This window comes from Rhinolophus ferrumequinum, chromosome 28, assembly GCF_004115265.2.
Source record: "Rhinolophus ferrumequinum isolate MPI-CBG mRhiFer1 chromosome 28, mRhiFer1_v1.p, whole genome shotgun sequence".
NCBI lineage: Eukaryota > Metazoa > Chordata > Mammalia > Chiroptera > Rhinolophidae > Rhinolophus > Rhinolophus ferrumequinum.
The window spans coordinates 3,139,528-3,154,295 of record NC_046311.1 but is presented as its reverse complement, the minus strand read 5'-3'; the positions used below and the strand labels follow the sequence as shown (position 1 = coordinate 3,154,295).

Here is a 14,768-nt window from a genome sequence, read left to right as displayed (position 1 = left end):
TCCCCAGGCCCTTCAGCCACCTGTTTACTGAAAACGTAGGAAAAGTTAATATGTGAAATCAGCAGCTTGCAGAAATGGTCTGCCCTGATTTCATTTTCCGAGGGTAATTATAACTTCGTGTTTTTTATTTATTCCTTATCACTGCCATGTATGTTTGATACTTTCTCCATGTCTAGTAACTCTTCATCAGGAAACTTTTCTGACGCTATTAAATCAGCATGATAAAATTCGAGTTTCGTTCAGCTTGATTTGTAAAGATATTTTAAGTGTATATAGACATTCAAAATTTACTATTCATCTCCAAAATATTTTTGCTTTTTTTTTTTTTAACAAAATCACATGGTGATATCCTAACAATGCAATATGGAAATTGTGCCTTTGATGGAACTAGATGAATGCTTTTTGTGCATCATGCTTCCTTTCAGATTCAGTTATGTGTGCTCAAAATCAATGCTGTGTTTCACTTACTATTATATGTTGTCATTTAAATGGGAAACAGTTTTTCAAAGGTGGTCAGGCACTTTCTATGATATCTAAAGAAAATGTGGTTGAAAATAGCAATTGCTATGGGGAGCCAAAATGGCCAGAGTAACAACAGGCAAGAATCTAATTACACAGAGCTTTCTTTGACTATTTGGTTAACTGGGGATATACTCAACTGTAACAAAATTAACGATTGCATCATTTCTTTGGAGACCTTTGAGAACGAGATAGACTATCCATTCAGCTAGAAAGATTTCACAGTGAAATGAGAAAAAGAACAGAATGATTTGTAATAGACTGAGGTAATCTAGCCAATCTTCATTCTACTTTAACAACAGGGATTGTTCATCCTTTTTTCTTACGTATTTCCTTTAGGAATGAATATTTATTATCAAAACACGGGGCAGTGTGGGCGATGGCATTTATTCTGTAATGGGTTCATTCAGCACTTACTGAGAGCACTGTGCTTTTTGGGGTTCCAGTTTTATGGAAGTGAATAGAATCAGAAACAGTCTGGTAGAGGAAACAGGTGAAGAGATTTCTGCTGTGATGCAGAGAAACCCGGGACCCCTTGGGAGCACGCAGGCATGGCACCTTATCCAGATGGAGGTTGGGGCCAGAGGCATAGGTGGAGCTTCCCCACGCTTGAGTCTTCAAAGACGAGGAGGAATTAGGGGAGAAGAGGAAGAAAGCTGAGTGTGCCAGGCTGAGTGAGCCCCATGGCCACAGCACAGCAGTGAGGGGTTCTGAGTGGTGGGGTAGTTGGAGCTCAGGCTTCAAGCACTACAGGAGCCTTGGATGACATCTCAGGGAGTCCAGGCCTTATCAAGGGCAACGTGGCCCCCCAAGGGCTTTACATGTACTGTATTGATGGACCGTCCATTTCACTCCTGTTGAAACTAAACATTCTGGTGGTTTGGGGCTTTGGATGAATAATTTCATGCATTCCTCATGCATCCCCAACCCCCTTGCAGTATACAGCTTATTTGTTGAATTCAGGTGGTAATGACTGGAGCAAGACAACCAGCTTTTGTCTTGCTGTTCAGACACTTAGTATAAGAGGATGTTTAAGTGTAATAGATGTGAAGTGAGCAGAAAGATATTTTAAATGTTTTGTTAGTTCTTTACGGTCAGTATTTTTGTACATCCTGTTGAAAAACTGTCATTCCCTATATATTTTCAGGCACTTGTGAAATTTTGGGGGTCTGAATTCCTTTTTAGGACTTGTGTGGATGTGTTCTCATTATTATTACTGCAGTAAAGAGGAAATGATATCAGCAGATGTGTAGAGCTTCTACTCACACTGAATACACTATTCATTTAGACAAAAAGATCATTTCTCCATTCAAATAGGAATATTCTAATTTAAGGCCTAAATCAGTTGTGTCATAATCTCTATGGAGACAAAGCTTTCTACTGTGTAGTAGTTGCATAAGTAACTCATTTCCCCCGTAGATACAGAAATTGTAGACACAGATGCTTCTTTTTCCATTTTCTCTCAAGAACTCGCTTATAATGGAAGAGACTTTAGTCAATGACATCTGTTTGTATGTTTTATACAATTTAAAATATCTATTCAAGTTTCCTGCTTACACACATCCTTATAAAATTGTTAAAACTTAAAAATGGTTGATGCGCTTCCTTTCTTCTCCTCATTGAATTCCAATACAGAGGATTCAGTTATCCTTCTCAGTTCTTAGCATATTGGCATTGTCTGCCTGTGCAAGGCTCTCTCCAGTCAGGTTGTCTGGTTTTTTCTTAATGCTCTTCAGGCATTCTTTATGTATTATGAATCTGAGTCCTTTCTTGGCTATATGTTTTGCAAATACCTTCTCCCATTCTGTGGCTTACCTTTTCATTCTCTTACTAGGGTCTTTTGATGAACAGAAGTTCTTAATTTAAAAATCTTATTTATCAATATTTTCTTTTATAGTTAGTGCCTTTTGTGTTTAAGAAATTCTTGCTTACCTCCCAAGGTTCCTCTCCTTCTTTACTATCTGGCGTATTTTTATCTGATTCTCCAGTCCCTTTCCCTCCCTGCCTACCAAAGGTAACCATTCTAAGATATTTAATGTGTGTGCTTTTGTTTTTATGCGTTACTATAAAGTATGCATTTATGTGCTCGTGTTTTTAATTATGTACATGATATGGTATCACAGATCTCATTCTGTTTCTTACTTTTTTCACTTAGCATATGTGTTTAAGATCCAACATATAGGAACCCCTCAGTTAGATGAGCCATATTGCTTGCAAGTCACTGCCACTGAGCATAACCCTGGGCAGACGTCCTTGCACATGGCCCCATATACAGATGTTTGTAAATAGACGTCAAATTGTCAGTTCTGGTTTATCGGGTATGCAAGTGCAGGCATTTTTGGCTTAACCTCAGTAACGGACATCACGTGCTCTAAGTGAAAATTTCAACCAGGAATCATTTCTTACCATTTTAAATAGGAAAAATTACAGTTTATTGTAAGTAAACTCAGAACCCTGAACCTATTTCTCAAAGCTTAGTAAAACACTACATCAATAACAGTCTAGCATGTTATGACGTACGGTGCTTACCAAACATGCGGTTATTAAGAAGCAGTTCCTTTGAGCACGCTAACGAGGGCGGTTTGCCTCCCCTCCTTTAACCTGCCAGAGAGTGGCCCTGCGAAGGTGGTGCTGGGATGCCCTCTGCACCACAGCTTCCGAGATGCACATCCCCTATGATACTGCGCGCTTTTCCAAAACGCTCATGCAGTTATGGTGACTATGCTGGTGTAACAGGTATGCTTGGATTGTAATTTGAGACTTCCTGCATATCATTTTGTGGAAAATATATTTGACTTCCGGTTTCCAGTTCTGTTTGTAAGAAGCTTAGAAGTCAACACTCTTTGTCTTAACATCAAGTAAAAAGCTGAGCAGAGTGAAAAATCAACAGCTTATCTTAAATCTATAAGAGAGGGGAAGACCCAGTGCAAACTGTTGCCCCAACATTTGAGAGAGAGGCAAATACAGGGAGTCCACTCATGAGTGGAAACCTCTTCAGGGACCAGGGCCAGAGTAGGAGACCCTGAATTTTAATTGACGAGTTGCTGGAGGCTCAGTGCAGACAACTCTGAGAGTTAAAAATCTCCAGGGGACTCTCGCCTAGGAGGGACCTCCCCATATTTGAGGTTTATCTTCAAGAGCTTGACCAGATTCCCAAAGTAAATATGAGGGGGGGAAAATGTTGTCTATAAGAAACCCACTTTAAATATAAAGACACATATACGTTAAAAGTAAATGGGTGGGGGGGGAAGGTAAATGGATGGAGGAAGATATATCATGCTAACACTAATTAAAAGCAAGCAAGATTCGCTGTATTAATTTCAGACAGAGCAGACTTCAAAGTCAGGAATGTTACCGGGGTAGAGAAGGGTACTATATAATGGTAAAGAGATCAACTCTCCAAGAAGACATAACAAAACTATAGACCCATATCTCTCAGGAATGTAGATGCAAAAATTCCCAACAAAATATTAGCAAATCAAATTAAAAAGTATAAAATAATTTCATACCACAACCCACTTGTATTTATCCAAGAAAGCCAAGGCTGGTTCAACATTAGAAAATCAATTAAAATATAATTCATCACATCAATAGACTAAAAAAGGAAAATCTCATGATCCTATCTGTAGACGCAGAAAAGGCAGTTGACTAAATCCAAACCCCATTCATGATTAAAGCTCTCAGTAAACTAGAAATAGAGGGGAGCTTCCTCAAACTGATAAAGAATATCTACAAAAAGCCTGCAGCTAACATCATACTTAATGTTGAGAAAGTCAGAGCTTTCCTGCTAAGTTTAGGTACCGGGCAATGATGTCCTCTCTCATCACTCACTCCTTTTTAACATCTTCCTGGAAGTCCTGCTAATGCAGTAAGGGAAGAAAAAGAAATAAAAGGTATACACATTGAGCAGGAAGACATGAAACTGTCTTTGTTTCCGGACGACGTGGTCTGTACGTGTAACTTGCTGGGATTTGATTGGGATTGCATTGAATTTACAGATCCAACTGAGAAGTAATGACAGCTTGGCAACACTGAGTTTTCCTATCCACAAACGTGGAATATCTCTCCATTTATTTAGTTCTCTTTTGATCTTGCTCATCAGTTTTGTAGTTTTCCTCATGTAAATCTTGTACATATTTTGTTAGATTTATGCCTAAGTAGTTAGCTTATTTTTTGGGGTGCTAATGTAAACGATATTGTGTTCATTTCAAATTCCACTTGTTCATTGTTAGAATATATGGAAAGCAATTGGCTTTTGTATATTAGCCTTGAATACTGCAACCTTGCTATAATTGCTTATTCCAGTTCTGTCGAGTGTTTCAGATTTTCTACATAGACATACGCGTACATGGTTATTACAATATTATTGACTATATCCCCTATACTCTACTTTACATCCCCGTGACTATTTTGTAACTACCAATTTGTATTTCTTAATCCCTTCACCCTTTTCACCCTGCCCCCCAACACCCCTCCGATCTGGTTACCATCAATGACAACTGATTCTAACATTTACATGGCCAGGCAAAAGACCCACAATAGCCAGCACAATATTAAAGGAGAACAAAACTGGATGACTGATCGTACCTAGACAAATAGATCGTGGAACTGAATAGAGAACCCAGAAATAGACCCCCATAAATGTAGTCAGGTGATCTGTGACAAAGGAGCAAAGGCAACACAATGGAGCACAGTTAGTCTCTTCAATAAATGGTATTGGAACAACTGGACATCCACATGCAAAATAATGAACTTAGATCTCACACTTTACAAAAATTATCTAAAAATGGATCATAGACCTAAAAGTAAAATACGAAACTATGAAAATCCTAGAAGATAACATAGGAGAAAACCTAGATGCTCTTGAGTATAATGATGTCTTTTTAGATGTAACACCAAAGATGAGATCCATGAAAGAAATAATCGATAAGCTAGACTTCATTAAAACTAAAAGTTTCTGCTCTGTCAAAGACAACATCAAGAGAACTAGAAGACAAGCCACAGACTTGGAAAAAATATTTGTAAAAGACACAGCTGATAAAGGAATGTTGTATAAGATATGCAAAGACCTCATCAAAACTCAGTAAGAAAATGAGCAACTGGATTAAAAATGGGCCAAAGACCTTAGCAGGTATCTCACAAAGAAGATATACAGATGGCAACTAAGCATATGAGAAGATGCTCCACATCATATGTCACCAGGGAAACGTAACTTAAAACAGTAAGATACCATCACCCACCTCTTCACGTGGCCAGAATCTGGACCCCTGACAGTCCCAGTGCTGGCGAGAAGGTGAAGCCACAGGAACTTGCCCACAGTGCTGGGGGAAATCCAGAATGGCGCGGTCACTCTGGAAAACAGTTTGGCAGGTTCTTACAAAACTAAATACTCTTAAGATACGATCAAGCATTTGCTCTCCTTGGTATTTACCCTAAGGAGTTGAAAACTTATATCCACACAGAAACCTGCACAAGGATATTTATAACAGCTCTATTCATAGTTGCCAGAGCCTGGAAGCCCCTACAATGTCCTTCAGTAGGTGAGTGGATAAATAAACTGTGGTCCATCCTGACAATGGAATATTATTCATCACTAAGAAGAAATGAGCTCTCAAGCCATGGAAAGGCATGGAGGAAACTTAAGTGCGTATTGCTAAGTGAATGAAGCCGATCTGAAAAGGCTACGTCCTTGTATGATTCCAACTACCTTGTTTCCCTGAAAAATAAACCTCACCGGAAAATAAGACCTAGCATGATTTTTCAGGATGACATCCCCTGAACATAAGCCCTCATGCGTCTTTTGGAGCAAAAAATAATATGAGATCTGGTCTTATTTTCAGGGAAACACGGTATATGACAGTCTGGAAAAGGCAAAACAACGGAGACAGTAAAATGAGCAGTGGTGGCCAGAGGTGGGGTTTGCAGGGAGATGACAGGCAGAGCACAGAGGATTTTTGGGGCAGTGGAAATACTCGGCATGACATTTTAATGATGGATATGTGTCATTCCCCATTTGTCCCAACCCATAGAATGTGCATACCTAGAGTGAACCCTAAGGCAGACGATGGATTTGAGGTAACGATGATGGTCAGTGGGGGTTCACCCTTAGTGAAAACTGTCCTGTCTGGTGAGTGACGCTGGTGGCGGGGCATGCTGTGCCCGTGTGGGCCGGGGGTGCAAGGGAAATCTCCGTACTGCCCTCTCAATTGCACTATAAATCTAAAACTGCTCTTTACACAGCTCATTTAATCCAGACACCATTTTTTGGCCTATGCACTGGGTCTGGAAAGAAAGGACCCGAACGGTTTTATCCTAATACGTGACTCGATTTTGGTGTTCGGTTAGGGTAACATGTAAAAGTCTCCTTGTACGTATTTGCTGTTTATATTGACTGAAGGGAAAATTAGGAACAGGTGAGGGGAGAAAACAGACTAGAACAGTGGGGGTGGATGTCTGGCGTACTTTCCCCGCCCTGGGAGAAGAACCAGGGAAAGCAGGTGAAGCTTTGCGTCTGGTATGTCTTGGTGCCATCTTGTGGGTGGACCTGGAAAGGACCCAGCTGACCCACAGCAACTTCTCCTAGGTGCCTTGCAGAACCCCAAATGTCCATGTAACGCTGCTATAAAACCTCAAGTCACGTAGCAGAAATCCAGTCTAGGAATCAGTAGATTTGATTGTGTCCCATCCATCAGTGAGCCCTGATTACTCTGCCTCCAAAACTTAAGTGCATATTGCTAAGTGAATGAAGCCGATCTGAAAAGGCTACATCCTTGTATGATTCCACCCCAAGTCCTCATGCTCACCCCCCTGGAAGCTGCTCGGCCAAGCTGCCGCCCTCTCTCGCTTGGAATACTACCGTGGAGGCTTCGTACTGGTCTCCTTGCCTCTGTTCTCATCCTCCCCCTGTCCACAGGTAGCCAAAGGTATCTTTTAAAAACAAAAATCAGATCGTATCGTGTCCTTGTATAAAACTCTCTAGCGGCTTTTCCTGAAAGTAGAATGAAACCCAAGTCTGTTGTCGTGGCTTAGAGAGGGCCACATCTTCTGGCGCCTGCCTCGCCGTGACGTCACCTCCTGCCCTCTTTCCCTTCCTTTCCTCCAGCGCCGCCCTGTTCCCTCTGCCCGGTGCTGCTTCCTCCATTCCCTGTCCTGCCGGCCCCTCTTCATCATTCAGATCTCGTCCTGTCGTTGCAGCCTCAGAGGGGCCTTCCTTCACTCTGATTCTTGATTCTCCCTGTTAGATGGAGATGTTATGTCTTGTTCTCTGCTGAATGCCAGTGTCAAGGAAACCATTTCATATATAGTGGATGCTCAACAAAGATGTGTCGAAGGGGCGAATCCTGCTTTCCGGTTCTTGGGCTTATGTCACCTCTAGATGCATGTTAGGATCAGGTGATTGTAGGTTGTTCTCAGTGGAGCATGAAAAGACCACGGGAATTAAATCCCTGTTATTTGGGTCCCAACCCCCACCCATTGCCACTTTCCAGCTATTCAACCATACTGCTCAGAGCCACAGATTCTTCAACAATGGAATGGAGTTAATGAGCTCACCTTACTCACAGAGGAAGAACTAAATTGTATTTAAGTACGATTGGGAGCAGAGTATTTAGCGCATAGTAGGCACTTTCTCTATTACAAGTGCACCATGTTGTATTGTTTCTATTCTCCCCGCCTCCTCAGGGCCAGGCTTAGGCACGGATTCTTCTCACTCCTGGTGCGTCGCTCTGTGCTTGGCTGATAACGTGGCTGTGAGTGGGCCACACGTGTCTGGATTAATTTTCTCTTCCCACCTAAGAACTGACTCATCTTTGGGCTCTGTCCTTTTGATAAGTGACCACTCTGCCCAGAGAGAGAGAGACAGGATGGCCACTGGTTGTATGGAGACCACCTGGGAGAGAGTACAGCTCAGGACAAAATCTGATTTATGTCTTTACTATAATTCTTTATTATATAGGTTTGTACACAATTAGTGGAAATCGATCCCAGCATAACTTTGTGTTTCTAATAAAGGGGTTGGAGGAAAAAGAGAAAGATCACATGATTCTTTTGTGGTTCCTCGTGCTTAGGCTTTTCATAAGATTCCTTCCTTCCTTTATGAAAACTGGAAGTGCTGTATTAGATACGTACAAGTATAATCTGGTATGAGTATGATTTCTAGATAAATGGTTGATTCAAAAAGATTAGCCATCGAGTAAACATTCATTCAAAGATATGTTTTTGAATGCCTGCCGCATGCCAGGCACTGTTGTGGGCACTGGAAGTAGAGCAATGAATAAAGGAGATAAATCCCTGTTTTCACAGAACGTACATTCTAGTGGGAGAGACAGACAACAAAGAAGATAAATAACAAAGATGCAGTGTGGTGAATGGTGACCAAGAGCTTCGGATAAAAAAACAGCAGGCAGGAGAGAGGGAGGGTCAGGGACTAGGAATTGTAGACAGGCTAGAATTATATGTCTCATCCCTCTCCCGCTCCCAGCCGTGATCAAGATTCAAAACCTAGTCACTCTGCCTCTAGAGTCCCATCTAAATGGTGTTCGGTCAGTTAGGCAAACAAAAGAAATCCGATACGTGGTTCATCAAAGCTTCTAATAATTTATTTCATGTTTCTGTCAGCCATACTTACAAAACAAATTACTTTAAAATATTAAAGCACAAATAGACATCATCCTTATCTGATAGCCTAACTTACAATCTTTTTAAAACAATAAAACTTAATAAATACATCAACATTTAAAAATTCAAGAGCTTCAATTCAACTCGTGTTAATTACCCATGTCATTCGATGAGTGGCCTGTTGTTTCTGTATTACCTAAAAATGTCAACTGCTTTTGAAGCTGAAAGATGAAATCAAAGCTGTGTTACCAAAATTGATTGGAAAATGACTATTTTCCGCTAAATTTTCATGTGAAAAATAGACGTTGAGAGGACAGTGACCTGAAGCCTTAGGTCAGCGTCTGATTTTCATACACAGAGAAAGGACAAACACAAGTGTCCCAGTGGTTCTATCCCCAACCCAGAGCCGCTGTGGAGTTGTTTACTCTTTCGGGCCCAGTGCTGACGTCCGCTCACTGAGTAATGTCATCAGGTTTCCTGGTGGCGGTTATTTTGGGGGGGGCCGTGGTAAGGAGTTGTCCGGCTCTGCTGGGACACGGCTGGATAGAGGTCCTGAGAGCCGGATGTACCCCAGAGACAGGATGTAGGGTTAAAATGCAGTCTTGCTAAGTAAATAAAGTGAGTGTCCAGTGGTAAAACAGAATTGCCGAGACAGTGATGTTTTAAAATGATATTGCTAAAATTGAAGTGAAGTTCATAATCCTTAAAAAATTAATCTATGGCTTCTTTTGTTTCTTAAAAGTAGTGCAATGGTGAGTTTGTAAGTTGAGATATAAAGTTCTGCCGCCATTGGTCTGTAAAAGTTAAGTTATTTCACCCTTTTCGGTGTAGACCGTGTGTGCGGAGTTGTTTTCCCAGAAGGGATGAGGCTTTGGGCCTGAGCCAGCTGTGCTTTTGTCCCTCAGCTTGTAACCAACACTATACACACACATGTATTTTTTAAAATAATGCTAGTCATTACCATTTACAAATTTTATGATTTATTGCCTTCACCTTTCTGTTTCTCTTCCTGGTTTCCTTAATTTTGTACTGCTGACTCTCTGAAACGTAGTGACTGGAAACCTTATTGACTTAATTCTTGTGTCATGACGAAAAGATGGAACACGACGAATTTTGTCCCTGAGAAAAATTTAGCTGTATCCTGTTCCCTTCTCTTTCTTTTTCCTGTTGTTTTCTTCCTTCTCTTTCTTTCTCCTGGTAGTGCCCCTGCATTCTCCAAAGCAGTAGTCCTATACCATTCCTTGTGCTTTCATTCATTGATTGCTTTAACCTTTGTTCACAAAAACCAACAAAAAAACTCATCGTTCAGAGTGGCCTCTCGGTGCCTCTTGCTGACTGACCTCTGTGCTGTGGGAATGTGATTAGATAAACCTGCCCTCCCTTATAAGACGCTCTTGAATCGTCTTCCCTCAGAGGTTCTGGCCTTGGGATCCAGCCATACCTCTCACCATGAGGCTGGCCTGGAGCTGCACAGCTCAGGCTGGAGGGTGCCGTGGGATTCTGTTCTCCCCTCCCTCCCGCCCTGCCGCAGGGTCCCCCTCTTCAGTCTAAGGTCTGGAATAGAGGTGACCCTCTTTCCTCTTAGGCCTCTGGAGAGACGAAACTGCCACCGAGTGAATCAGAAATTGAGCCAGTGTCCCATGGTTAGTAGACATCAACTTAAAAACATACGCAGACTTTCCCCATCCCTGAGCAAGTTTCGTTCCTGTGTTTACAGTGGGCTGAGGGGTAGGTTGGAAGTGGGCAGCCGCTGAGCAGTGTCTCGTGGGGAGGCCCACAGGTCCAGTTCTTCCACTGCTGTGTTCTAGGGATGGCTCTCCCCATCGCCAGAGGCCCAGCGGAGGGAGCGATGCCTTCAGCACATACAGTGTTTCCAGGGAGACTGCAGACCGTGTCTCTTCCTCTGGGTAGTGACCCAGTGCCAGGGTTCATCCTGGGCGCTGGATTTCAGCCCCACATTCTCCCTCCCTTGGGCTCCTTTATGCAGCACACAGACCACCCAAACCTTCCAGCGGCCCTGGGTTTGCAGCCCAGGTTATAGAACTAAACAGACTTGTCAGTGGGATCCCAGCTGCCACTGGCTGGCTGTGTGGCCTGAAACAAAGTACTCAGAACCTCGGTTTTCCAACTGCGAACCCTGACCATGTTGCTGTGAAGATTGATCAAGGTAACAATGTGCGTTCAGCGCTCAGCACGGTGCCCAGTGTACGAAAGTGCCAACTATTTCTCAAAGAGGTTTCTTTGGCTGAGGTCCCATGGCTCCGTCTGCTGGATTTCGTTATTTCTGTGCCATTTTAGATATAAGGTTTCATTGTTCATGAGCGGAGGAAAGACTAGGCATGGGAGGAACCAGTGTTCATTCAGTGTCTAATCTTTGTGGGCTCTTTATATTGTAGTGTCATCGGATCTTTAGGACAAATGAGAAATTGAGGCTGAGGGAGGTTGAGAAATTCACTGAAAGTCACACACAGCTAGGAAAAGTGAAGCTGGGACCCCACTCATTTTATTTCCCTCCCTGTTCTCCACCTTTCCTGGGTTCCTGGGATTCCTCTAATAACCATTTACTTTATGTAATTTTTCTCTAGAGTCGAAATTGCACTTCTGTGGCTATGATTGGAGAGAAAATTTTAAACAAGCTTACTTTAAAAAAAAAATGTTTAAGCAAATCTCTTTCTTGTAGGTAGCAGTAGCTGATGTGCAGTTTGGCCCCATGAAATTCCAAACAGATCAACTCCAGGTAATAATAACCATGCTGTGATTTTCACATGTTGATTTTCTTTACAGAGGGCAGGGAGAGGGCCTAAAGTTACACATGGAAAGTAGTCTCGTATTTCAGAAAACAGTAGCGGTACTGTAGTTACAGAAGAGAATGCACTTTTCTTAGAAAGGCACACTGAGGCATTTAGAGTTGAAGAAACATCTGCAACCTACTTGAAAAGGTTCAGCAATAGAGAAAAGAGTGTAGAGTGTGTGTGTGTGTGTGTGTGTGTGTGTGTGTGTGTGTGTGTAGGGCGACGGGAAAGCGAGCAAAGGTGGCAAAATTTTAACAACTGATGAAACTGGAAGAAGGGTATCCTAGCGTTCGTTGTCATTCACAACTTTTCTGTAGGTTTGAAATTTTCCAATATAAAAGAAGTAAAAGCCTGTGTAAATTCCCCTGTGTTTCTGAATCAGCTCTATCAGGGAGGAAATACCTATAAATTGTTTAATCCAAAATATTAGAGAAAATAACCAATTGAAACTTAGCTCCGAACTTATTTGATGTTTCCTGCACACAGACGCAGAGATGTGCTCTCTTCCTTCTCTGCATTTGTGGGATTTGTGCGTGTGGGTAAACTTAGGGGAACCAAGCATTGGGGGACAGGGTTTCTGTTGGCTCTGCAGGCTCTGTCTCACTGGCTGCCCCACCCCTTCCTTTCCACCGTTGCCCCCATGAGTCAGTCTGTGTCTAAAGGGAAGGGAGCAGTTGGCTCCTGTACCAGGTCTGGCTGGGGCCCGGCGGGACGGGGAGAAGCAGCAGACCCAGACCTCGCCTGAGCTGGCCAGGCCTGGGCACAGCCAGCTGCCACCCTGGGCAGAGGCCCCTTGCACCTGTGTCATTTAACTGGCAGGGTTGGAAGTGTAACATTTGGGTCAACTTTAAATCTCCTCTCATCATCAAAGTCAATTTTTTTAACTTGGAGGAATTACATAAAATCTGAGTCAAAACATTTAAATACATTATTTAAAGTATTATGTATTCTAGGAGTTTGACCGAAATATTAGCATTTGCCATCGAAGGGCTTACCTAGTTAACTTTTAATTAAAATAAATGTTTGTGTGGTTTAATTAATGTAGTTTCAAGATAAAGTGCCTGATCAAGCCTTTGTTGAGTTCTGCCAGTGGGTTTTGAGCAGAAGTATGTGACCCATGTACTTGGACTTGTAGCCTAAGAGCAGCTAGCATAGCACCATTGTCCGGGAGCCGAGGGAAAATGTCCCTGAGAAGAAGGATTTGTAGCAACAGATTATGTTTACAGATTATGTGCGTACCTGCCTTAAAACACTTGGGAGTTTTCTGTGGTTTAAGAAATGAAATTCTAACACCTTTAAAAAAAAAAAAAAAAGTGTTTACGCTTTTTTGATCCAGGTACTTTTAGTGTTTACCAAAGAAGATAACCAGTGTCACGGATTCTGTAGGGCGTGTGAAAAAGCAGGGTTTAAGTATACAGTCACTAAGGAGCCTCAGGCTGTCCTTGCCTGTTTCCTGGCCAAACAGCACGACATCATCATCATAGACCACAGAAATCCCCGGCAGCTGGATGCAGACGCGCTGTGCAGGTAAGCCTGAGACTCGGGCCTACAGGGTCCCACCGGCATTTGCGACAATAATGCAACCCAGAGATACGTTAAGTTAAATTCAGCGTCCTTTAAGTGGCCTTCCATGCATGTAAAAAGAACAAGACATTGCATTAGAACTTCATTATTTCTATCTCTGATCTTTATCTCTTTTGTTTTGCTTTGCTTTGCTTAAAACAGTAAGAAAATATGAACGAGAACCATTAAGAATTAAGATGAGCCCCAATATGTAATTAACCTTAACTGTCACCGGCATATTACTGCAACAAGTTATTACAATTTTCCAGATGTTTGAATATCGTCTTCTAATGTTAGGTGAATGTGCTTTGTTTAGAATTCTTGCAGAATATCAATAGCATGAGAGAATTCTTGGTAGCAGATATAAATCTAAGAAAAGAACTTTTTAAAGAGTTATGTGCCGCTAATGGATGCAAAGGAAAGTGAAATTTTCTATTTTTACCTAATAGAAAATTTTATTTGGGGGAAGATAAATCACCATTTTAATATAATATAAAATTTTATAACATTAATTTTAAGGACATTAAAAATCTTGCCTTTAGGAAATAGAAAAGATTTAAAGCAAACATAACAAGGGTTAAAAAACGGAGATCACAAGAAAAAGGCATGCAATTGAAAGACTGTTTGCAGAGACATAGTGATTTCCGTGCACAGGTAACGTTGGTGGTGAGGACCCGCCTTTCAGGTAGTCAGTTGAGGTTGCTCACCCAGCCTAATCCATTTCCAGTAGAGCTTCCCCTCTGGCTTTGACCTGGCACCTGCCATGCTGTCTGAGTTCTTCTCCGGTTTCTGTCTGGCTGATTGTAGTAAGCCATTGTCACTGTAGCCTAGATTTGTTTGACGTGTTACCTGGCCCGTCACCTGGCACATCTGTGAAGGATCGTGGAGGGTGGCCCGGACCCTGCGCTCGGCTCTTGCCCTGCCCAGCTGCTTGCCCTTGGATGACTCTGCCGTCTCTGGGATGTATTTTCTCAGCTGTAAATATGGAACATTTGGTTTCTAAGAGTCTTCTGTTCCTGACATTGGATGGATGTCACTCAGAGGAACAGAAGAAACTATCTGAGGTCCGTGGTGCTTGGTAGTCTTGGTGGGTGCTACAAGACAGGAGAAGTACTGGGGTGGGGGGGTGGTACATGGCCCAACAGGAATGGGAATGAGGTGCCAACGAAAACGTGGCCTCTTTCCCCACTTTGTCCAGGCCGAAACGTAGCTGCAGGTATGTGCTGGACGACGGAAATTCGTACTTGACTCTGCTGGGTCGTCCTGTAGTGTCAAAAG

At 42.2% G+C, this 14,768-nt stretch overlaps 1 protein-coding gene across 4 annotated transcripts in view; it reads left to right on the top strand.

The window, feature by feature from the left end:
• The window catches only part of PDE8A (phosphodiesterase 8A), a 113,110-nt gene that overhangs the window by 55,051 nt on the left and 43,291 nt on the right, over window positions 1–14,768 (top strand). For 3 of the 4 annotated variants that reach the window (XM_033100078.1, XM_033100077.1, XM_033100076.1), the window contains 2 exons: window positions 11,816–11,872; window positions 13,264–13,454. In XM_033100078.1, coding sequence (XP_032955969.1) covers window positions 11,846–11,872; window positions 13,264–13,454 — 218 coding nt within the window. In that variant the 5' untranslated portion in view covers window positions 11,816–11,845. Of the gene's footprint in view, window positions 1–11,815; window positions 11,873–13,263; window positions 13,455–14,466; window positions 14,555–14,768 lie in introns of those variants that run through there. The other variant, XM_033100079.1, reaches the window with a different exon arrangement.